At 44.0% G+C, this 24,541-nt stretch overlaps 1 protein-coding gene across 3 annotated transcripts; it reads left to right on the top strand.

Annotated features, from left to right (window-relative positions):
- Positions 1-15: 15 nt before the first annotated feature.
- TMEM169 (transmembrane protein 169) lies at positions 16-22,998 on the top strand. 3 transcript variants are annotated; one of them, XM_047868739.1, is made up of 4 exons: positions 16-106; positions 2,865-2,921; positions 17,561-17,925; positions 20,287-22,998. In XM_047868739.1, the coding sequence occupies exons 3-4, from the start codon at positions 17,655-17,657 to the stop codon at positions 20,907-20,909; spliced, it is 894 nt and encodes a 297-aa protein (XP_047724695.1). In that variant the 5' UTR covers positions 16-106; positions 2,865-2,921; positions 17,561-17,654; the 3' UTR covers positions 20,910-22,998. The 3 variants fall into 3 exon arrangements, with proteins under 3 accessions (XP_047724695.1, XP_047724697.1, XP_047724696.1); XM_047868741.1 differs by lacking the exon at positions 2,865-2,921 and having other exon boundaries at positions 29-106; XM_047868740.1 differs by lacking the exon at positions 16-106 and having other exon boundaries at positions 2,652-2,921.
- The last annotated feature ends 1,543 nt before the right edge of the window (positions 22,999-24,541 follow it).

The raw sequence follows: 24,541 nt of genomic DNA, 5'->3' as shown, positions 1-24,541 counted from the left end.
TCAAGCCGAGGCCGGTCCCCAGCGTCCCAGCGGATGGCTGCTCCCGGGAGGCGGCTTCCTGACTCCGTCTGGGTCCTCCGCCAGACTTTGTCCCCGGCACGTGTAGGTGAGACTGCTTGTTCGTTGCTTTTTCTTTCTTTCTTTCTTTCTTTCTTTTTTTCATTTCGATGCCATTGTGGGGACCGGAGGAAGGGAAGCAGACAAAAAGCGGGCGTGTGCTCTCTCGAAAAATTCAATCCTCAGTGCTATAGCTCTCGTGGTTAATTAAGATGAAATAAATCTCCAGGGCATCTGGGGAAAGAGAGGCTGCAGCTCGGGAGCCCTGCTGCGCCTGCCTGCCTCCGACGTCCATGGATGCTCTGGCTCCAGTGGCTGTGGACCTCTGCTGGGAAGGAAAGAAGCAGGATTAGCCGCGGGGGAAGAAATCTGGCCTCCAGATCCTTTCACCCTTTGGAAGAGACCCCGAGGAGGGGGTGAGGGGAGGGAGTGAAGGGTGCCGTTGCAGTAATCCACAGAACCAAGATACTAAATGATTTTAAAAAATAAACTAGAACCCACCTCCAACTCGTCTCCCTTTCCCCGCCCAGCAATGAACAGAAGAGGCAACATTTACCAGGTTTGAGATCTAATCCATTTCAGCCGGGCAGCATAAATTGATGAGTCTGCGTGCTGCCTGCAAGAACGCATCTGTAGGTGTGTGAGATCCTATCCTCCAGTTCATTCCTTAGGGAAGCGAGCATCCTGAGGATGGGGGAAATTTCTTACCGGCGGTTTGATACCCAGTAACGGTGAGTTATTATTATTCAGATCCTCCTCCGAATCGGCTAGCTTCATGCTGTCAACCCACCAGAGTGAGCTTATGCCTGGACTGGCCTGGTGAGACGTGGCCTAAGAATTTGGCAAATCTGGGGGATGTGTGTGGTGCTGTGGTCTTCACAATCCAGGCAAGATGCTATTTCTAAGTCTGCAGAGTACTGTATTTTCCCCTGCAAGGTATTGAGATGTTGTAAAAGCAAACAAATGCCATCATTCTTTAGTCGGGCCCACCCATCAGCTGGTTATTCACAAAGCTAATTAGAAATGGGGTTTGTTGAAAGTGGAATCAGATATCACTTCCTCTCTGGCCCTCCATCCCCCTGCCCTTCTCTGACCTCCTTTAAGAAATACTTGCCCGTCTGTCTTTGGAGATGACAGCTTCCAATCTACACTCATTAAAGAAGGGAAGAAATCTCTTTACCCTCCATTTGCTAGATAGTGATTTGATTCCAGTGACAAAGTATTTTTCTTAAACAGGAAGAGAAACAGTGAGTCAATTCTGAGGGCTTTCCTATTCCAGAAAATTCCATGCTTTCTTTCTTGGGAGCAAAGAGCACCTTAAATTTCTTTTAAAGATAATTTTATCAAAGATATAATTTAATGTGGTTTGAGACATGGTTTGGACCTGTGGATTCACAGAGCTGTGGCTGCCCAGGTGGGTCAGTGTGTGCCTGGCTGTGCTGCACCTTTGCTCGGCAGTTGGGCTGGGGGGGGGGGGGGGGGAATTGAGGGATTCTGCAGTCCTCCAGTGAGAAGGTGACTGCACTAGCTTTAAGCCAGTTTTGCCTCTTGAGGATGACAAGGAGCCATTCCTTGGGTGCAAGGAAGTTGCAGTCTGAACAGTCAGAAAGCTCTATTTTTACAGTCCAAAGAGAATCAGTGATTACGAGAGATGTGGGGTCTCTTTTGAGAGATCCTCTGTTAAAATGAAAGGGCCGCTGCCTCTCACTTCACTGAGGGTTTGAAAGTCTGATTAACCCCCAAAGGCCTGGAAGTACAGAAACAGCTGCCTCTTGGAGGCTCTTTGTTTCCAGATTTTAATTCTGGCTCCTGTGTGAGCCATCTCCTCTGTGGGCATCTACGCCAGGCTCCACTGACATTCCTTTGGCCGAATCGAATGCTACCCTGTGCTCTGCATCACTGCCCCCTTTGTCCTAGGGAAAAAGGCATCTCCAGGGCCATGATTCTTCCACACTCCCCCTCTGTCATACCCTATTAGCACTGACTATTGACTCCCTGACTGACTGATTATTGACTCATGCATCTTTCCACCCCTGCCCCCCACCCCTCCCGTCTGCCTGGTAACTTCCTTTTCTCCTGCCTCAAAGCAGCTGCTGGCTCCTACTGACTGAGGCCTGTGAGACTCAGCATTCAGAGAATCTCGGTGCTAAAAGAATGTCAGTGAGGCATCTCGTCACTTCCCACCTAGAAGAAAGAGCAGGCCTGAACCAACTCACCTAAATAAGATTCTTAACCAGCTTTTTCTTAACCAGTATTTTGCCAATATTTATTGAGTATCTGCCACATGCTGGGTACTGTTTAGGTGTGAATCATACGGTACGGGGGACAGTACAGTTAGGTGTCCTGGCCTTTGGAGAGCTTTTTTTTTTTTTTTTTACTGTTTATTTATTTATTCATTTGAGAGAGAGAGAGAGAGAGAGAGACCAAGAGAGAGTGCGAGTGGGGGAGGGCAGAGAGAGAGGGAGACAGAGAATCCCAAGCAGGCTCTGAGCTGTCAGCACAGAGCTCGATGTGAGGCTTGAACTCACAAGTTGTGAGATTGTGACCTGAGCCGAAACCGAGAGTTGGATGCTCAACAGACTAAGCCACCCAGGCGCCCCTTGCCTTTGTAGAGTTTTTATTCTAGTAAATATGTGTGACGGCAGTGGGAATGGAAGGGTAGAAGGGGTATATGTGTCATGGGAGGTAGGACAATAAACAAATAAAAGATTAGACAGTGAAAATCCAGTTTTACAGCTCTTCACAGTAAGATGTGCAAGCTCCTTGTAACCCACTACCGTCACTAACAGGAACTCTTTCCTCTGTAGACAGTCAGATGCCTCTGGATGATGAACCAGCCACAGTGTGAAGGCTTTTCAGGACAGGTAGGTTGAGCAATGACAAGAGAAATACTGCTCCCAGGACCATGAAGGAACAGGGTATAATCTAACTCACAGCCAGTTTGCAGCAACTGGCAAGAAGTTGGGAGGTTGGCAGGTCCTGTCGCCTCATTGTTCCGATCACTTGTCATCAGTCTGAGCTAAATTCCCTTCCACCTTTACATTGGTGCGGCTGTCTTCTTGGCAGGGGCCAGTGGTAATTTTCAGTGGTAAAATAGTTAACATTTTTTTTTTCCTAGCCGGCCTATTGCATCTCACGGTGGTAAAACCACAATGCTACTGGCAGAGTATGGAGACTCCAGACAGGTGATAAGTGGCCCTTTGGGTGACAGATACAGGAATCAGAGAAGCATTGAAAGAGCAGTAAGGCTGGAGCAAGGCACAGTTCACTGTAGTAATAGTAGAAATTAACTTGAAAATGATCATGCTCTACCCTTCCAGCCCCAGTTCAGGTTCCTTGGAAGAGGGAGATGTGTCCATATGGGAAAGGTACAATAAAACAACTCCTGGGGGGTGGGGAATAAAAGAAAACCAACCAAACAAACAAAACAAACAAATAAAACTCTTGATTGTTCTTAAATCAATGGCACAGGGCACCCTGATTCGGAAACTGTATAAACCAAAGGTGGCAGAATAGCAGACCATTTATGTTCTGTTTTGGTTATTTGTGTGGTAATTTATTTAAATTTTGACTAATCATGACAATAAAATCAGGAACTTTCACACGAAATTCCAGACAACCCATACCAAATGGGCCTGCATTTCTCTGTGAAAGCCCTTGGTTGAATAGTGGGCTTGGTGGGTTGAAGAGAGAGAAACGATAACTTCCTGTTTCAGACAAGACCTGAACTCTTATGCTTACCATAGCCCCCACCACTCCTTACTGTAGCCAGATGTTGAACCTTGTTGTCATTGCCATTTATTAGCTTTTTTCCAGCCATAATTCATCCATGTGAGTTACTTTCCTTCCTGCAATTAATTGCACATAAGGGCAGAGGCTTCAAAGCTTCCTGGTTTCTCCCCCCCACCAAATCCCCAAGTTCTGCAGGGTATCTGGATGGGTTTGGAGAAGGCGCTGGATCACGTTTGCTCCGGTGACCATCTGGGAGCAGAGAACTGTGAGCAGACTCCAGGAAATTATGCCTAATAGTGAGAGGTCCTTGAACCAGCAGTGGAACACCACTCTGGAGGTGTGTGTTTTGAGCAGGGCTGGGGGCAATTAGTGACTGAGCGATTGGAGGGGGACTGGCCAGCAGGAAGCAAGAACTAGAGTCCTTTGTGATGACTCAGCCCTACAAAGGCATTATAGCTCGATAGGGATGCTCATTTTGTGGTGTTGTGAGTCTTTGGGCTTTTACTGAATGCCTAAGAGCTGTTGGTTTTCTTTTAATAAAACTGCTTTGGGGACACTGTTGGCTAGCTTACTAAAGCAGAGAACACTATCTGTCTTAGTCTGTCCAAGCTGCTATAATAAAAATACCATATACTGGGTGGTTTAAATAACAAATATATTTTTCTTATAATTCTGGATGCAGGAAAATCCAAGATCAAGGTACTGGCAGATCCAGTGTCTGGTAAGAGCCTGATTCCTAGATGGCCATTTTGTTGCTGTGTCTTCACAGGGTAGAAAGAGCAAGAGAGTTCTTTGAGGTTTCTTGTATAAGGACACCAATCTCATTTGTGAAGTCTCTACACTCATAACCTAATCACCCCCCCAAAGACCCCCACCTCCTCATACTGTCACTTTGGGGGTTAAGATTTCAACACATGAGTTTTGGAGGGCCACAAACATTCAGTCCATAATAACATATAGTATATGGACTTCTAGTGGGTTTTTGGTGGGGCTGAGCCAACATCAATGTGACATCCTTTGTACTCGACGGCTGAGTTGGTTTTTTTTTTTTTTTTTTGAGGGGGATGTAGGGACAGAGGGAGAGAGAGGGAGAGAGGGAGAGGGAGAGAGAGAGAGAGAGAGAGAGAGAGAGAGAGAGAGAGAGAATCATAAGCAGGTTCCATGCCCAGCACAGAGCCTGATGTGGGGTTCAATTTCACAACTGAATGAGATCATGACCTGAACCAAAATCAAGAGTTGGACACCTAACTGAACTAAGCTTTAGAATTTCTGGCCCACCCGGGAAAATAAAAACTGCTTAAACCAGCCATTACCAGGTATGATGTCATTTTATGCTCTAACTTTGAAATGTGTATCCAGATCTGCCTATGCATCAGGGCCGACAAATTAGAACACAGCAAAGAGATTAAGACATAAAATAACTTCTTGGACAATCCTAGTATATTAGGTAGGAGTTTTGTATAGCTGCCTTAAGAGACCAAAATAATCCTGGATTAAAACACGGAAAATACTTTTCTCTCATATTGCAACCCAGAGGAAGAGAGTTTATGGCTGTCCCAGCGACTTTGATTCTTTCCATCTCAGTCCACTGTCATCCTTAAGGGGTTGCTTTTGTCTGCGTGGCTGAAAATGACTCATCAAGTTCACATTCCAGCTCTCAAGAAGGTGAAAAGAGGAAGGAGAGGGCCACGCAGGGAAGTTGCACACATCACATCTAATCACATCTTTTGGCCAGAGACTAGTCCTACGACCACACCTAGCCTCAAGGGATGCTAGGACATGTTATCTTTAGGAGGGAAGTAATGCGACCAGCTGAAACCTATATTATTGGAGGAGAAAGTGGATACAGGAGAACCACTTATCAACTGTACCATAACGGGGCTTATTAAGCACAGAGGAACTGTTTCATGTCTCTTTATTAAACTTTTCTTCAGCCTCAGTTTTTGACAAAATCAGGCTAACCTTTAATTGCTACCACTTTAGACTGCCCCTCCCAACCCAAATCCTTAATCCAGTCACTTAAAAATTTTTTATTGAACACCTTTCGATGGCCTACTTATGCAATACCATTTCCTAGACCCTATAGTCCAGTAGAGGAGATAAACAATAAACAAGTAAAATAACAAGTAAAAGTTACAGATGTTGATAAGTCTTGTACATGAAATAGGCTGTTGTGAGAAAGAATAATGAATAGCAGGATGGGAGCCTAGTTGAAGGTTTGGTGTTGAGAAAGCTCTGGAGGAGGTGACAAGTGAACTGAGACTTGGGAGATAGAATGATGGTGGCCATGTGACAGGACGAGATTGGAGCAGATACCAGGCGAGGCACACAGTATTTAAGGCCTCAGGTGCTCCTGAGGAATACATAGGCAGCCGAAGTGATTGTAGTATAGGAGGTATGTATGAAGGAGGTGGTATATTGCATAGGCTGGCAGGGTGGGGAGGGGCCGCATCACACAAGTCCTTAGGCCACCAGAAAAAGTTTGGATTTTATTTTATACCAATGAGAAATCACTGGAGGTTTTAAGCAAAAAGCAGCATGATTTTATTTGTTTTCAAAAGATATTTCTTACTGCTGAGTGGACAATTGATTGGAAAACAGCAGGAGTAGGAGCCAGAAGACAAGAAGCATTTTTTAGAACCACAGATGAGAAAGGATGGCCCCTTAGACAAGAATGGTAGCAACAGAGATGGGAAAAAGTGATGGATGAATTTAAGAATGCTCTGGAGAATTTCCATCAAGAGTGACTTAAAACCAGTTATTTTATGCATACGAGTCTAAGCATGCTCTTTAAAACCTACTTTTCCCTTGGGATGACTGAGAATCCAGAGTTAGTGGTTGACTGAGGTTAATATCCTGCTGTACTATATTTGTTAATCATTGGACTGTGCCATAAGTGGAGAATATGCAAGGCCTGCCTTCCAGAGAAAAGAGCAAAGCCCTGTCTCTCCTCTGAATTCTATTGATTATGAAGCCTTGGAAACAGGGGAAATGTGTTTCACTCTCTCTTTTATGGAATCTAGAAGGAAGGAGAAATGTTCAGAACCTGCTTCTCAGATCAAATATTAATGGAATAAAAATGATATTAACCACATAATAAAGTGGACAAAAATGGGGAAGATAACTAAACTTCCTTTCTTAACAGTTATATCCTATTTCTGAATAGGCATTTTCCTTTCTGCTCTGTCCTATCAGATCAAAAGGACATAGTGTCTACTACGTGTCCAGTCACAGGGTCTTACCATGGGAGGTGAAGAAGCATAAGACAGTTCCTGATTTCTAAAATTTTATAATCTCCCTGGGAAGATGAATGAGAACTAATGAGGTCATTCATACTCAGTACAAGATGATATGAAATGCTACATAATTAAGCACTGAGAGAGCATAGTACCAATAGCAGAGGCTACCGAAATACAGAGTAGGAGAAGGCAAAAGAAAGGGATTAGCAACTAACATTAGGGAAGTATCAATCCATCCTAGGCATTTGACCCTTGAACACTTAGTCCATTGTCCCCACTGTTCTGCAACAGGACTGGGGTGGGGAGAGATGGGTGTGCTGGGGTAGTCACAGAAGGGGACACCAGTGATTGAGTCTGTCTTGCCCCAGGCTTGAAAGGGGTGGAGGAAAGTGAAGATGGTGTTAAAAGCAACATAAGTAGATATGTCAACTAGTCATGCTGTGGGGAAGGGGAAAAATTGCTACTGAATCCAAAGGTGGGGCATGAATTGGAGAACCTCAAACACCAAGCAGACCCTTTAGATATATTTTAGTCCAGAATGGCAAGATAGTGATGATTACTGGACAACATAAAAATGATGTTTTGTTCTGTTAATCACCATTTAAAATGGTTGATGAAGAATTCTGGAATGAGAGGCTGAGAAACCAGCTTGGAGGAAGTAGTAGGAGAGTGTGCTCCAGCGTGGGGTGGGGTGGGGGAGTAGAGAGTCAAAGGGAGAGATGAACAAAGAGATTTCCTGGGAATGATTGGCAGGACTCAGAGACGGATTACTATTAGAGATGTGGGAATATATCCCTAATATGCGAAACGGACTCATCAAAGACAACTCTAGGGGTTTAAGTATAGAATCTTGGGTAAATGTTGGCAGGCAGCATGGCCCAATGAATAGAACATGGGCTTTGAAACTAGCAAACCTGGGTTCAAGTCCCAGCCTCATCACCATGTCACCTTGAGCAAATTACTCCTCTAAGTGGGGATAATAATAATACCTATTAAAACAAAATAGTACCTACTTGATTGGTTTGCTGTAACAATTAAACAATATGATTACACCAAGGAGTTCTGGTTTTTACTGATTTTAAGTCCAAATGTCCTCATTTGTAAAACAGTATTTGTTTTATAAGATTGTTGTGCCTGAGACAATTGTATAATATCTGGCACATAGTATTGTCCAAAAAATATTAAAATATAATTAAATAGGAAAATGCATATATAAGCAATTAACACAGAACCTAACAAATTATACAGTCAGTAAATGTTATCTTTTATGAATAGGAACAGCATAAATGTTGTAGGGTTTCCTTCTTCATCCCTTTCTCCTTTCCTTCTCTGTTTTCCTATCCTCTTGGTAATCTAAGAGGTTAAGTCTGCTAGAAATAAAAATGATGAGTTTGGTTTGAACATGCTCAGCCAGACATGGCAAGATATTTAAGTGGAGAATATCTAGATGATATATTAATTCTATATAATTAATTCTATAGTTGGGCATTCTTGGCATAGAGGTATCGATAGTCAGGAAGGCTGCATATTTCAACAGGAAGAAGAAAATGTGCAGTTGAGAATAGAGGGCAGTCAGTTGAGAATTGAGTCTCAAAAGCACTGGCTATTACAGTTGAAGGAGACAAATAAGGGAGTAGAGGCAGACTGAGGGCATGAGAAGTAGCAAGAGAATGACGGGAGAAAGTCAAAGGAAGGGGGCGCCTCAGTTGGTTAAGCAGCTGACTCTTGATTTCGGCTCAGGTCATGATTCATGAGTTAAAGTTGTGAGCTCAGAGCCTGCTTCAGATCATCTAGCTCGCTCTCTCTCTGCCTGTCTCCCACTTGTGCTCACTCTCTCTCTCTCAAAAATAAATAAACATTAAAAAAGGAAAGAAAGAAAGTCAAAGGAGGTAAGGGAAGGTTCAAGAATGACTTGTAAATAAGGAGAATCAGATGGTAAAATGATCACTGTGGTCACACTGGTGACTTTCAAGGCTGTATTCCACCTAGAAAAGAGTGGCTCTATCACCAAAGGCAAGAGGAATGAGGTTGAGATAGCAAAAAGTGAAAAAACAAACACAAATCAAACCAAGAAAACAGAAATACAAACTCATCAGCTGTCTACTGCAACCACCACTAACACTTGACTTCTAAATCTTGGTTGGGGGGTGCCTGGGTGGCTCAGTCGGTTGGGTGTCCGACTTCAGCTCAGGTCATGATCTTGTGGTCCGTGAGTTCAAGCCCTGCGTCGGGCTCTGGGCTGATGGCTCAGAGCCTGGAGCCTGCTTCCGATTCTGTGTCTCCCTCTCTCTCTGCCCCTCCCCCGTTCATGCTCTGTCTCTCTCTGTCCCAAAAATAAATAAACGTTAAAAAAAAAAATTAAAAAAAAAATAAATCTTGGTTGGGAAATTCTGGGCTTTGAAGTTATGCAAAGGCTTATATTCAAGTTATCACACTTCTTTATATAATGGTGAGCTTGTTGAGATGTGGAAATGAGGTAACATGTAAAAAACTTACCTTATAGCCTGGCACATAAGGCTTGGTAAATGCTCATTTCCTGGCCTGTTCCTTATCTCTCCAAATGACTTACCTGTGTGTGTGTGTGTGTGTGTGTGTGTGTGTGTGTGTGTGTGTGTTGGAAAGGAGTTTGGGAGTAGGGAGAAAAAGATGGTAAAGGGAACAGGACATTGGGAGGAAAACTGGTAATGAGTGACTATAGATTATTTGGTGAAGAAGCTTAGTTGTGAAAGGGAGAAACAGGACATATAGAATAAGTGGCAAAGTGAAACCAGTTTTTCTAGGCAGGGAATTCTGGGATTGTTTGTAGTTAAAACGGAACCAGTGAAGGGGAGAAGTTGGACGTATTAGAGAGGGAGAAACTCAAGGATGTGGAAGAGGTAGGATCAAGAGTACAGTTGAGGGGCGCCTGATTGGCTCAGTCAGAAAAGCATGTGACTCTTGGTCTTGGGGTTGTGAGTTTGAGCCCCATATTGGGTACAGAGATTGCTGAAAAAATAAATAAACTTAAAAAAAAAAAAAGTACAGTTAAAGTAGTCAAGAAGAAAATCTGCTCCCAGATCACTCACTCTGGGGGAAACGAGACACTGTTGTGAGGAGACTCATACAGGCCATGGAGAGGCCCAAGAGGAACTGAGTCAGCACCATGTGAGAGTGCCATCTTGGAAGCAGATCCTCTAATCCCATCCAAGCCTTCAGATGACTGCTTCCCTGCCATCTTCAGAGACCTTGAGACAGAACCATCCATCTAAGGCACTCTCACATTTCTGACCCACAAAAGCTATTCACGGGAGAGCCACAAAGTTATTAAGAGAATTAAATTGACAGAATACTAAAGGGTTCAGAGACTCTTCAAAAGAAAAAAAGGCCTTTGGATCCCCAAATTCTTTAGGTAGAAAGCAGACTAAGAAGCCTACCTACCACTCAGCTGAGACGCTCCCAGATTCCCGACACACAGAACTGTGTAGGATATAACACGGTTGTTTGTTTAAATCTCTAAATTTGGGGTAATTTGTTACATGACAATCGATAACTAGTATACTTTGCTCTGAGACACATCTGATCAAATGAGATCAGCAAGCAAATAGAATTAAAAAGTTCCCACAAATTTAGGAAGAACCTTGATAACAAGTAATCACCAGAAGTAGTTTTAAACCTGTTTGATCAACAACTGCCTATGTGAATATGCTTTTGGATATTCCCAAAAAGCATGGCCCACCCATCAGTGAAAGCCCCAGTCGGCCAGTCAGGGGCAAATTCACTAACCTCACTGGCTTTTAGAAATGAGATACTGACTCTAACGGGCTGGTTTCCAAAAGCATCACTACTGAGGGAAGTTGTTGTTGATCAATTGAACAGCTTTACAACTCGTTCTGATGGCTACTTTTTACCACAGCTACAGAGTCATCTTTTCCTAAGTTGGTGGAACCATTTAGTACTCTCAAGCCCCAAGCATGCATTTATTTTGCCCTACCACATCCCCCTAGGTGCCACCCTGTCAACAATGAGAGAGAACAAGTTGAACAAGAAAAATGGGGTTTGCAAGTTGGCCTTCTCTCCTCTAATCTTTGGAATTCCCATCTCCCTCTAAACATGTTAGTACATCTTAAAAGAAGAGGAAAGGGGTACAGAAGTGAACCCGCTCTGGGGAAGCTTTGGTCCTTAGAAGATACCTTTCCTCAGCCTGAGATGTGCTTGAGGGCTCCACCCCTAGTTTAAAAACTCCCACTGTGTAGAAGGGTCAGGGAAGGCCTTTCGCAGGCTGCCTGGGAAACTACAGAGGAAAATAGAAGCTCTAAGTTGGAAAACACTGGATTATACTAGCCTCCTGTCAACCTTAAAAATAGAATATCTAGTTATTTTACCAGCAGAATGAGTTTATGCAGGAATGGCAAAGGAATTGCAACTCAGGACAAGCAAGCTATGATGAACCATAGACAAGTCCCAAGAGACAAAGGGAAGGTCCGCTTTTACTCGGTTTTAGGAGGAAATTGGGGAGGGTTGTTTTGAACAAGTTCATTGAAGAACAAGAGTTCAAGGCTGTGGCAGTTTCTCATTGGCTGCAAGCAGTGGTTAGTGAATTGTTGCTGGGACAGAAAAAGATCCGCCTTCCTTTTCATAAAAGCAGGAGATAAAATTCCAAGTGAAAAATGGCCTTAAGATAATTGTCCAGCTAGGGCGCCAGGGTGGTTCAGTTGGTTAAGTGGCTGACTTCAGCTCAGGTCATGATCTCCCAGTTTGTAGGTTCGAGCCCCACATTGGGCTCCGTGCTGACAGTTCAGAGCCTGGAACCTGCTTCGGATTCTGTGTCTCTCTGTCTCTCCAAAATAAATGAACATTAAGAAAAAAAAAAAAGATAGTTGTCCAGATAATTCTTAATTGTCTCTCTCTGCTGTTTGCACAGGTTGCACAGGTTGAGTGATACCTGCGTGACAGTTCTCCCGTCAGGGCTTCTGGACTCCATTTAAAATTTTTTTTTTCAACGTTTATTTATTTTTGGGACAGAGAGAGACAGAGCATGAACGGAGGGGGGGCAGAGAGAGAGGGAGACACAGAATCGGAAACAGGCTCCAGGCTCTGAGCCATCAGCCCAGAGCCTGACGCGGGGCTCGAACTCACGGACCGTGAGATCGTGACCTGGCTGAAGTCGGACGCTTAACCGACTGCGCCACCCAGGCGCCCCTGGACTCCATTTTAAATGAAGTTTCTTTTATTTATTTTTATACTCTCAAGCTCTGAGATTTGTACGTTAGGGTAAATATAAAGTGTTGTGCTCAGAGGTCACCCACATCCTAGAATTACCTTGGTATTGATGGGGTTTGAAGTGTTGGGGTTCCAAGCTGATGACCAAGAAAGAATTCTTGAGACGTCTTCGGTGCAAAAAGGTAGTTTTATTAAAGCACCAGGACGAGACCCGCGGGCAGAAAGAGCTGCCCCGGGATTGTGAGGAGTGACTGACTATACGCTTCGGAGTTGGGGGACATAAAGGCAAGGGAAGTTACACGTGTGGGCCTTCCAAAGGCAAGGGCATATGCCAAAAGAAGACTCACAGGATTCTGGAGGCCTGGCTGTTGTCAGGCTAAGGTTGTGTTTCCCTCTAGCAAAGCGTTAACATTAAGACAGTTAGGAGTTCTTGAAATAAATGTTATATTCTGCTTGCACTGAGTCTTTGTCTATGGGCTGCAGGTTATAAGGAAATTTAATTTTATCTACCATTTCCTTCTGCCTTTGTTTCGCACATCAGCATGACTTACCGAGCATCAGTTTTACTAGAGGACTTGCACCAGGGAAAACATTTTTATATTAAATGCAGACTCTTAGAAAGTAGAATTCAAAATTCACAAACATTTTTATTTTTTATTTATTTTTTTTTCAAAGTTTATTTCTGACAGAAAGAGAGAGAGAGAGAGAGAGAGAGAGAGAGAGAGCTAGGGTGGGGCAGAGAGAGAGGGAGACACAGAATCCGAAGCAGGCTCCAGGCTCTGAACTGTCAGCACAGAGCCCGAGGGGGGGTTCGAACTCACGAACCGTGAGATCATGACCTGGGCTGAAGTGGGACGCTTAACCGACTGAGCCACCCAGGCGCCCCCACAAACATTTTTAATAACAAACCTCTAGCCTTAGGGAAAGCTACAGCCTAACCTTCCAGTTCTTTCTGGCTGGATGTCTACTCTCTTCTGCACTGGGGCTACTTTGGTAGGAGAGCACTGTTTGAGCTTCTTGATACCATTAAGGCAAACATAAATACTCCTTAAGGTAATGTCAATATTCTAGTGATTGTGTTCTTTGTCTTCTAGATATGTTTATTTCAGGAAGCCTTTGTGTCCTGGATCTCTCTGTTCTTAGGTGTGTAATCTAAGATGTCTTTCAGTCTGGCCACTTGCATGTGTAAGATTGTGAAGATAATGAAGCTCTTTCTGTTTAAACAGCCTCCCCTTCCCCAGGCAACGTCAGGCTGTGAGGACTTCCCATAACGTTCCACTTACACCTGTGGGCATCTTCAGTTCTGTCACTTAGCACCTTCTTTGTCCCAGTCCCTGGGCAATGTGTTCCAGATACCTGCAAGGTGATTAGGACTAAGTACCTGCAATCCAGTGGAGAGACTGAGAAGAAAATTAACAACTGGAGGACAAAGGAGAACCTGGGCGAGAGGGCAATAAGCCAGAGCTACTTGCTGGGAAGGTAGTTCAGCCTTTTGGGGGGGGGGGGGGGGGGGAGTCGTTCCATTGGTCTTAAGATGCATCCAAATTTTAGAAACATTAAGATGAGGAAAAAAATGTGTGTTTTGGCATTTGAAGAAATATGATATAGAGTCAGCCTTGTCACATGATAATATCAAAGATGCATAATTTCAATACAGGAGCTTTGCTTCAATTTGAGTAGCGCTTAGAGCCTAGTTAGATTTTTTGGTCTGTTATTTTTGCCCGCTTGGCAGAGCCAGCCCACTAAACATTAGGACCATTTAATACAAATGAGAGGAGAAGCCTTGTTACTGAGCATAAAGAGAAACCAAGGAGGGGCGCCTGGGTGGCTCAGTCGGTTAAGCGTCCGACTTCGGCCCGGGTCACGATCTCTCGGTCCGTGAGTTCGAGCCCCGCGTCAGGCTCTGTGCTGACTGCTCAGAGCCTGGAGCCTGTTTCAGATTCTGTGTCTCCCTCTCTCTCTGCCCCTCCCCCGCTCATGCTCTGTCTCTCTCTGTCTCAAAAATAAATAAACGTTAAAAAAAAATTAAAAAAAAAAAAAGAGAGAAACCAAGGAGTGTGCATGTGGGATTGAAAGAGAGGAAAAACTCAGAGACCACTGAAAGAAAATGAAGACTTGGAAATTGAGAACAAAAATAACAGAAAACTGGCAACCTGGAGTCATAGAGAGTGGCCAGTGTCCAGGATCCTGGGGTGGCAGGGTTATGAGTAGAATCTAACAATTCTCAATGAGTTGTTTGTGAACCGGGGAATTTGCTAAATAGTTTTTACCAAGTATAAACAGGTATTTATTTGGTAAATAGTTTAGAAATTTTTCATATTAATAGAAGTTGTTGTTGTAGTCAGATATTTTCCCAGTATAATTACCAATCATATTGGATAACAACAAGGTTGTTTGCCTCCTCTACCCAGTTTAAAACTGGGTTTGTTAAAAGTGCATGTGAGGGGGGCACCTGGGTGGCTCAGTTGGTTAAACATCTGACTCTTGATTTGGGCTCAGGTCATGATCTCACAGTTGGTGAGTTCAAGCCCCACATCAGGCTCTGTGCTGTTGGTTCAGAGCTTCCTTGGGATTCTCTCTCCTCTCTCTGCTCCTCCCCTGCTCTCTCTCTTTCTCTTAAAAATAAATAAATAAGCTTAAAATTTTGGGGGGGCACCTGGATTGCTCAGCCGGTTAAGCTTCTGGCTTTGGCTCAGGTCATGACCTTGTGGTCCGTGAATTTGAGCCCCGCATCAGGCTCTGGGCTGACAGCTCAGAGCCTGGAGCCTGCCTTGTATTCTGTGTCTTCCTCTCTCTCTCTGCCCCTCCCTGTTCGCACTCTGTCTCCCTCTTTCTCTCTCAAAAATAAATGTTAAAAAAATAAAGTGCATATGAGTATTCTGGTTAGTAAAGGAAGAAGAAATAAGATAAATGGAATACCACTATTTTGTAACTCCTGATGAATTGATGGGTCTAGACAGTGATCATCAATGGGTACCAATTTCACAAGAAATGGCCAAATTGCCATTAGGTGCCTTCACATGGTAGTACAAAATGCCCTCTATAACACTGTCTGGCCAAAACAACCAGCCAAAAACATCCTAACATGAATCTGATCAAGCCTATCTAGCTACCAATTTAGAGGAAATACATGGTTCAGAGGAACACCCTACAGGAATGAGATTAGCAAAATCTAGGTCATGGCAATCTGCAGGATAAATGACCCGCCTTCTTTAACAAGGAAATGGGAAAGGAAAAAATTGGAGGGTGAGCATATAGACCTGCACTGTCCAATAGAGTAGTCAGTAGCCACATGCGGCTATTTTTAAATTGGTGAGAATTCAATTAAAAAAAAAAAAAAAGCAATTCCCCAGTTTATGAGTATCATTTCTAGTGCAATGCAGAAATTCTAATGGACAGCATTGCTATAGACAAACAATTATAGGATCTGTGTGCATCGCATAGACCTTATGTGGATCCCAATTCTAGAAAATAGACTTTAAATTGTTAAACAGAGAAATTTTAAGTGACTGGATATTTGATGACATTAAAGAATTGTTTTTATTTTTAAAATATTTAAATATTTATTTATTTATTTATTTATTTATTTACTTATTTAGAGTGGGGGGAGGGACAGTGAGAGAGGGAGAAAGAATCCTAAGCAGGCTCCACGCTGTCAGCACAGAGTCTAACGCAGGGCTCAATCCCACTAACTGTGAAATCATGACCTGAGCAGGAATCAGGAGTTGGATGCTCAATCGACTGAGCTACCCAGCTGCCTCAAGAATCATTTTTAAAAAATGAGGTGTGATGGGGTGCCTCGGTGGCTCAGCTGGTTAAGCGTCTAAACTCTTGATTTTGGCTCAGGTCATGATCCCACAGGTTCATGAATCTGGGATGAAGCTCTGGGCTGTCAGTGCAGAGCCTGCTTGGGATTCTTTCTCTCCTGTCTCTCTGCCCTTTCCCCTGTGTGTGCTCTCTCTCTCAAAATAAATAAACTCTACAAAGAAGCTCTTTTTAAGAAATGAGGTGTGATGATGATATTGTGGCTTTTTTTTTTTTTTTTTTAAGAGAGAGAGAAAGCATGCATGCGTGCAAGCACAGGAGAAGCAGAGACAGAACATTAAGCAGGCTCCAGGCTCAGTGCAGAACCTGACTCGGGGCTTGATCCCATGAGCCTGGGATCATGACCTGAGCTGAAATCAAGAGTCAGACACTCAACCGACTGAGCCACCCAGCCACCCCTGTGGTCATCTTTTTTTTTTTTAAAAAGAGTCCTTGTATGTAAGAGGTACATACTGAAATAGTTAGATAAAATGGTGTCTGAGATTTGCTTTTAAATAAATTGGCTATGAATATTTTGATTACTGTTGAAACTGGGTGAAAGGGACAATGAAATTTCATTAAAATTGTTCTTACTTTTGTACAGGTTTGCCTCTTTCTAGAATAAAAAGGTCCATTTACATAATGACATATTTTTGAGTTTCTGTTTTTGTTTGTTGTTGTTGTTTCAAAAAGCATATGAGTACCTAGCTGCCTCAATATGACTAACTGGGAATTTGCTAATTTCCCCCTCTTTAGTAGCAGCACTGAAAACATTTCTCTCCTCTTAATGGTTCAGTGTACCCAAAACACAGGCCAATCAGTGTCTTCTTTAAAAGATGTTATACAGACTTTCCTCTGTCCCTACCTCTCTTTACCTGGAGGACAGAAAGAGGAGAGAGAATCTTAAAAGCGGAAAAGTATACATCCTCTCTACTGGTCTCCCAGAATGCGCTAGGACAGATATCAGGAATTTTCTGGGATCTTGGGCCAACAAGAAGCCAGGAGATGGGTGCCCTTCATAGAATAACACTATGGTAGACATGGTTGGTGATGTTGTGCCATCTTTGGGGAGCTCACTGAAAGTTGCTTTCATCCACTTGAGTGTAGTTGTAATGCAGGTCTCGGCAGCCAGAAGCCTGAAGTACTGGTCCCCGCCATCCAAATCGCCATGTTTGGTGGGAGTGACAACAGTTTTTAACTCCCATTTATCTATAGGGCTTCCTCACCCAACTTCCTTTTACTCAGCATCTGGCTAAACTGAGGAGTTTTGCATGACATTACAAGGTTGTGTAAATGACAACGTATTATTGCAACACACATACAATTTTATTCACAGGAATCCAATTTTGTGAGAGTATTTCCGCAGCACTCCCAAAATACAGTGTTATGAGACGCAAAGGGAGGAGAAGGCTTCTGCCAAGTTGAGAATCATTTCCCAGACCCCTTTCCATCTCACCCTACTTGCTTCCTGTTGATGGCTTTGCTTTCCTATTTTATGTGGAACTTATTGGTGGAACATCTTTGCATAGCCCCATCCAGGAAGAAGCTCTGTGATGTGTGGGTCGTGAGTTTGCTCAAGCAAGTCAGACTCTTCACAAGGAATAGCGAGACGTGAGGACTGGGATGGAAGAGCTGGCACCAGTAGAAGTCCAGGGACAGCTCCCAAGCCCCCACCAGGGCTCTCTGAGGAAGGCCATGGCCGCTGCCCTCGCCCTGGATGGGGAATCCACAATGGGTCACCGGAAAAAGAAGAGGAAAGAGTCCCGCCCAGAATCTATCATCATCTACCGGTCAGAAAATGAGAAACTGGATGAGGAGCCTGGGGAATCAGCAGGTGGAGACCGACCTAAAGAAGAGGAGGGGGATGATTTCCTAGACTATCCTGCAGATGATGGTAAGTCTCTGGGGCCACTTACTTAAAGCCACAGGAAGGAATGAGGATTCTCCAGAAGATAGACAGGGATTCCCTCAATGACCTATTTCTTCTTGTTGATACAGTTCTTCTCACAATGTTGCAGTCTTCATTCAACAAAGGAACAGTATTTATTAAGCATTTACTATGTTCTCTTCTCAGTGATATGGAGACCTCTGTCCTTTCTGAACTCCTAGTGTAATAGAAGAGACTGACTTATACACAGAAATTAGTAACACAAGGAGATTATGCTAATTATTTAATACACGTAAGATAAAGAAGCTGATAGTTGACTTTTACAAGAATCGGGAAAATGCAAATTATAACAGCAAGAAGTTATGATATCCCTTTACACATAAGTTGGCCAAAAGTTGGGTAAAATATGATAACATCAATCTGAGAAAATGGATATACTCTCATATACCTCAAGGAGAAATGGAATCTGCTTTACCCACTTTGTAGGGAAGTTTATCAGTATTTATTAAATTCCAAATATGCATATCTTATCGTCTAGAAATTATTAGTATCTACCCCATGAAACTTATGCCCATAGGCATAAGGATGCATGTATAAGAATGTCTGTTGCTGCTAATGAAGCCGTGGACTGTCTGGATTAAGCATCACCACGCAGCAGTAGACAGATGAGGTATATCTATTTGTGTAGATGCTCTAATCTCTAAGACATAGGCCCACAGTAGACAAGGCAAGCAATGTCCCTGCTCTCATGCAGTTTACCTCCTAGTCAAGAGAAGACAGACAGTGAACAAGTCAGTAAATAAAAGGTAATTTCAGGGAGTGATATGAGTTGCAAAGACAATCAACCATGGCGATGGTGGAGGGCATGGGGGGAGAGATTGCATGGCTGTGCAAGGGCCTCTGAGAAGTGACATTTGAGCTGATATTAAGGAGCTAGCTATGACATGGTCTTGGGCAGAGCTTGTGGAGGAGGGGGAGCGGCAGGGGCAAAGACCCTACGATGGGAGCACCACTGGCCTATTCAGAGAATGGAGCTATTTCTGTGTAAGGAGTATAGGGAACTGTGGGAGGATGGGCAGAGGTGTTTAAGAGGATTATGCTGGGCCTTGCAATCATAGTAAAGAGTTGGGGATTGGTTAAAAGTGTAAGGGGAAGTCAGTGGAGGGCTTTAAGCAAAGGAGAGACACCATCCCATTTATATTTCTAAACAACCACTCTGGCTTCTCTATAAAGAGTGGATTATAAAGGGTAAGAGTGGAAGCTGATGAGAGACTGTCGTATCACTGCAGCCACGACGGCACTAACATAGAGGCCAGGACAGGTGATAGCGGGAGAGACAGCTAGGGAAGAGAGGCAATGTGGAACTTGTTAACGGATCAGAGGCAGGTAGCGAGAGACGGGGAAGAGTCAGCAATGACTCCACAGAGAAGTAGGTGGTGGTGTCATTTACTGAGATGCGGGAGATTGTGAAATCCTTAGGTTCTGGGGGAGCAGTACAACTCTTCTATCTGAATAGTCAGAGTCCCGGCCACTCTCCCAGGGCCTGCTCTTTAGGAGGGTCCATTCAGTCCCTCTTGCAGTCAGGGAGCGAGAAGTCCTGCCCATACTCTCCCCCACCTCCACTCAGAGACTACTTTCACATATGAAGGACCACAGACTTCCCTGTTTCAGTATCTCCAGCCTCACTCCAGGATGGATGGCTGAAGGATGGCCGTTTAATGGTGGTGGTGGTATGTGGGTGTGTGCATGTGGAGGGGGGGCATTTGTGATACGGGTGGTGTATGTGTGGTGTGTGTGTGTGTGTGTGTGTGTGTGTGTGTGTGTGTGTACAGAGCTTGGGTATGAGGGCTGAGATGACCCCAGGCATGTGAGGAAGCCTTTTCTCGTGGAAGCACAGAGACAGGGCTGAGAAGGGAAGGGGAGCAGGGTGCCCATCAGTCTATACACACACGGTGCCATCTTCACACACGCTAGTAGACGCTCCCAAGCAGTATTTTCACAGCACTTATACACTAGAAATAAGATCATTCTAAAGCAGTGTCTGTGGCAAAGTCCCTCACACCTCTTCACATCACAGAGACTGTGCCAAGATTGAGGCCCAGAGAAGTGGGGAGACAACACTCTCCTGCTTCGCCATTTTCTCAGGGCCCACCCGTGTGGAGGGAGAGTTGACTGGGGGAGTAATAAGACCAGCGGTCACCTTCCTGAGGGAGGTCCACTCAGTCCATCACTGAATCACTGACTCTAGGACTGGGCCAGGTGCTATGAAAACAGGAACTCTTGTACCCAGCCCCCAGCTCAGGGGATGACACTGTGATGAAATGCCCACTCTTCTGACCTTGGCTTCACCTCCTTAATGCCCTGCAGGTATGTGGAACATGCCTTTGGACAGTCGCTATGTCACACTAACCGGGACCATTACTCGAGGGAAGAAAAAGGGCCAGATGGTGGACATCCACGTCACATTGACGGAGAAGGAGCTGCAAGAATTGACGAAGCCAAAAGGGTCATCAAGAGAAGTAACACCTGAAGACAGAAAGGCCTGCCAAATGGGAGTTGACCGTGGGCCCCACGTGGTCCTTTGGACGCTGGTCTGCCTGCCTGTAGTCTTTATCCTCTCTTTTGTTGTCTCGTTCTACTATGGCACGATCACCTGGTACAACATCTTCCTCGTGTACAACGAGGAGAGGACCTTCTGGCACAAGATCTCATGTTGCCCCTGCCTCATTCTCTTCTATCCGGTGCTCATCATGGCCATGGCCTCTTCCCTGGGCCTCTATGCTGCTGTGGTCCAGCTCTCATGGTCCTGGGGAGCATGGTGGCAAGCTGCCCGGGACATGGAGAAAGGCTTCTGTGGCTGGCTCTGCAGCAAGCTGGGCCTGGAGGACTGTTCTCCCTACAGCATCGTAGAGTTGCTTGAATCTGACAATATCTCAGGCACTCTCTCCAACAAGGACTCCGCCCAGGAAGTAGAAACTTCTACTGTCTAAACTTCCAAGAACTGATTTCCTTCTGTGGTCCCAATAGCCTATATATCATCTTCCAATTCCAGAAGATTTGTTCTTTACATTAGCCCCCTACCCCTCTCAGTTCTGGAAAATTCTAGCCCACACTCTTCTGTCCTACCATCTTGATGGTTCCAGGAGAGCAGGGAACAGAAAAGCAATTTATGCCAAGGCAATCCAGCCATGGGTGAATTCTTCTCATTCCTTGCTCTAAAATGACCATTTATCTGGGACAGGAAGCTTAGTTGTGTGTAAGTTCAGGAGCTTGAAGATACTGGTGCCTGGAACCCAGGGGGGTATGTGACTAAAGGTGACAGGGTGAAAAGGGAGGCGCCAGGGAGACCAAGTTCACCAAAAAGAAGTAGGATGGAGAGAAACAGGAAGCAGGGCTACCACAGTGTAGCAGGGATAGTGTAGTAAAGATCTGTGTGTATCACTTAGATTTTGATTTAGTGGCATATGATTAAAACCCTAAAATATCCGTAGTTCAAATAAGATGGAAGGTTCTTTATTTCTTGTGCAGAAGTCTGGGGGCGGACCATCAGGGGACCTGATGAAGTCATCCAAATCCCAGGCTTTATTCCCCTACCATTAGTAGGAGGTAGCCCTCTTTGTCCTTGTCTTCAACACCTCTGTGCTGACTCCAGCTCTGGCCATCACACCCACCTTTCTGGCAGGGCAGAGGAAAGGGCAAAGTGCCTATCTTCCCTGTTTAAGGAGACTTCCCAGAAGTGTCACTCAACAGTTCTTGGATCTTATTGGCCAGACCTTAGTCACATGACCTCACAAGCGCAATAGACTGGGAAATGTCTTTTGGTTGGGCAGCTATATTCTAGGCTAAATTTTTGGGTTCTGCTAATTTAAGCAAAAAAAGAAACATGGCTATTTCGGCAGGCATGAAAGAATCTCTGCCTCACAGTAATTACTTAAATATATCCAGATCCCAACGTGCTAATATAGTTTTATTTATTTATTTATTTATTTATTTATTTATTTAGGCCTGAATGTTACACAGAGATTTATACATAGATACTAGCTATATATACTATGTATATGCTATAAATAGATATTAGCAGCTCATGTACTTTGCAATTAGTCTGTAATGTCATGTGGTTTCAGGGTTTTTAGGAAGGAAGAGTGAACAGTTGAATGCAATTGGTAGCATAACTTTTTTCCTGGTAGTGAAGGCAGGACTGGGCAGTGATACTTAATCTAATCTACATATTAACGATTGTGTAGGGAGGGATTGAAAACTTCCCCCAACAGGGATCAGTAGCCCTAAGCATGTAGAAGACAGAGTTAGCTTTCTGTCTTTTGGCAAGACCTCACTTACAGCCTCACTCACTCAGACCTTTCTGGAGTTTAAGGAACAGTGGCTTTCCACTGTGAAGCTTGTGTCTTCCTGGCCACTAGGGGGTGTAAGCCAGATGAATACAGTTTGATAGAATCTGAACCTTTTTTCCTTTTTTTAAGGTTATTTATTTATTTTGAGAGAGAGAGAGAGAGGGAGAGAGAGGGAGAGAGAGAGGGAGTGCATGGGAGGGGCAGAGCCAGAGGGAGAGAGAGAGAATCCCAAGCAGGCTCTGCATTGTCAGCACAGAGCCCAAGCACTGGGGGCTTGGAACCACGAACCTTGAGATAATGACCTGAGCCAAAATCAAGAGTTGGACGCTCAACCAACTGAGCCACCCAGGTGCCCCAAACTTTTTTTTTTCCTTTTTAAATTTATTCTTGAGGGTGTCTTTCTAATTTCAAAGAATTGAATCCCAAGAGGTCAAGCAGATTTTGGAGGTTCGGATCCTCACAAGAACAGCTGGTGCCCATTTCTTGTTCATGTCTCAGGAAGAAACTGTGGAAAGACCTGCCGTGAATCAAACCAGATGAGTCAGTAGTGCCCTCTCACGGAAGGCCCGGGACATTTGCCTAATGTATGGCGAATGCCACCTTCAGAAGAACCCCTTTTGAAAACGACAAAAACTTAGCTTCACACGAAACGAAACAAAACTTTGTCCAGCATTTTTGAAAATAAACTTGGTGCTCTCCGGTGCTTTTGCAGAAATGTAAAAAATTGAAATGAAGACAAAGAAAATAAAAATAAAATCTAATTAACATTTGTTCACATAGCCTTTGAATGTCTCTAAAATGGCTTTGAGTGCTTCAGCCTGCAGAAAACGGATGAGTGTGGTAGCTGTCCTATATATGTATAACCATCTTCATATGGATCCTTATATCTTGAATCTTTCCACTAATTTAAGGGGATTTACCTAAGCCTCCATTAGGAAGTTGCAACCACACTTGTCACATTTTTCTGGGATGAGGGAAACCAATGGCCAAGGCTAAACATAATCATGATTATGACTAGGGTATAGTGGCCATGGTGGCATGGAGGACGATGGGGTGAAGGTGAGGTTCAAGGGATTCTTAGATGAAGAGGACATGGCCTTCATCCTAGTTAGGCTCACAACCTAGTGAAAGAAATGGGCTTGTAAACTGAAATCATTCAAAAAGGGCTCTAACAAGGTTTGTAAAAGCCTAGACTAGAGGCAGGAAAACTTAAACAGATCTAAAGCGATCTCATCTTTGCTGTCAGCAAATACCTAGAGAATAAATACCATACAGGAACATTCTGTTAGCTCATAGTTATTCAATCTTCATGGTGAATATCAGGAAGGAAGACTATGCTTTCCAACTGCTTTGCAGCCATAATACACTGAGCTGGGTAAACTATAATTGATCCAGCATGATGATATTGCTATTTCTAAACCATCCTGTCTATTGACATTAAGCAACACTTTCATGTCAGTTCAAGTCCAAGGGGGCATAAAACCCTTATTCTGCAGGATTTTCATTTTTTTAAATTTATTTATTCATTTTGAGAGAGACAGAATGAGTAGTGGAGGGGCAGAAAGTGAGGGAGAGAAAGAATCCCACATAGGCTCTGCGCTGTTAGCACAGAGCCTGAGGCAGGGCTCAGACTCAACAAACCATGAGATCATGACCTGAGCCGAAACCAAGAGTTGCATGCTTAACTGACTGAGCCACCCAGGCACCCCTCCAGGATTTTCAATATAACAAGATGCTAACTTTTAAAAAGTTTAGATGACCTAAAAGTTTCCTTGTGCCCTTGATGGCCATCCGTTGCAACAGCTTCGTGGATGACATAATTCCCCCTTCCCCCCCCCCCCTCCCCTTTTAAGATGCAAACAAGCAGAAGTACTAGAATCTCTTATTCCTCCCAGGAAAGGAACCTGTACTGGAGAATGTGTGGGTGTGAGAGAGTGGGGAAGAGGGAGGAAGAGGAAGAGAAAAGAGAAGAACTAGAAACGACATGCAAGACAAAAACACAGACATTGTTGACACAAAATGAACAAACCTTTTAGAATCTCTAAAAGTAAGAAAGACTTTTATTCAAGCCCAAGTGATGACATACTCTTTGGAGAATGAAGTTTTTACAGAGATTCATGCTCTTTGGAGAATGAAGTTTTTACAGAGATTCATGCTCTTTGGAGAATGAAGTTTTTACAGGGTTATGTACTGTAAGGCACGAATCACCAGCTTAAACGCAAAGGGATGCAGGGAGTACGAGTATTGATCGATAACTCAAGGACAAGATGGGT

Source organism: Prionailurus viverrinus, chromosome C1, assembly GCF_022837055.1.
Source record: "Prionailurus viverrinus isolate Anna chromosome C1, UM_Priviv_1.0, whole genome shotgun sequence".
Taxonomy (NCBI): domain Eukaryota; kingdom Metazoa; phylum Chordata; class Mammalia; order Carnivora; family Felidae; genus Prionailurus; species Prionailurus viverrinus.
Note: the sequence above shows the minus strand (reverse complement) of the source record. Positions and strands in the feature narration are given on the sequence as shown.

Excerpts from the sequence above, each read along its gene's own strand:
- TMEM169 (XM_047868739.1), top strand. The coding sequence starts at position 17,655 with ATGGAAGAGCTGGCACCAGTAGAAGTCCAGGGACAGCTCCCAAGCCCC. Across the intron at positions 17,926-20,286 it reads AGACTATCCTGCAGATGATG|GTATGTGGAACATGCCTTTG; the intron begins GTAAGTCTCTGG and ends AATGCCCTGCAG.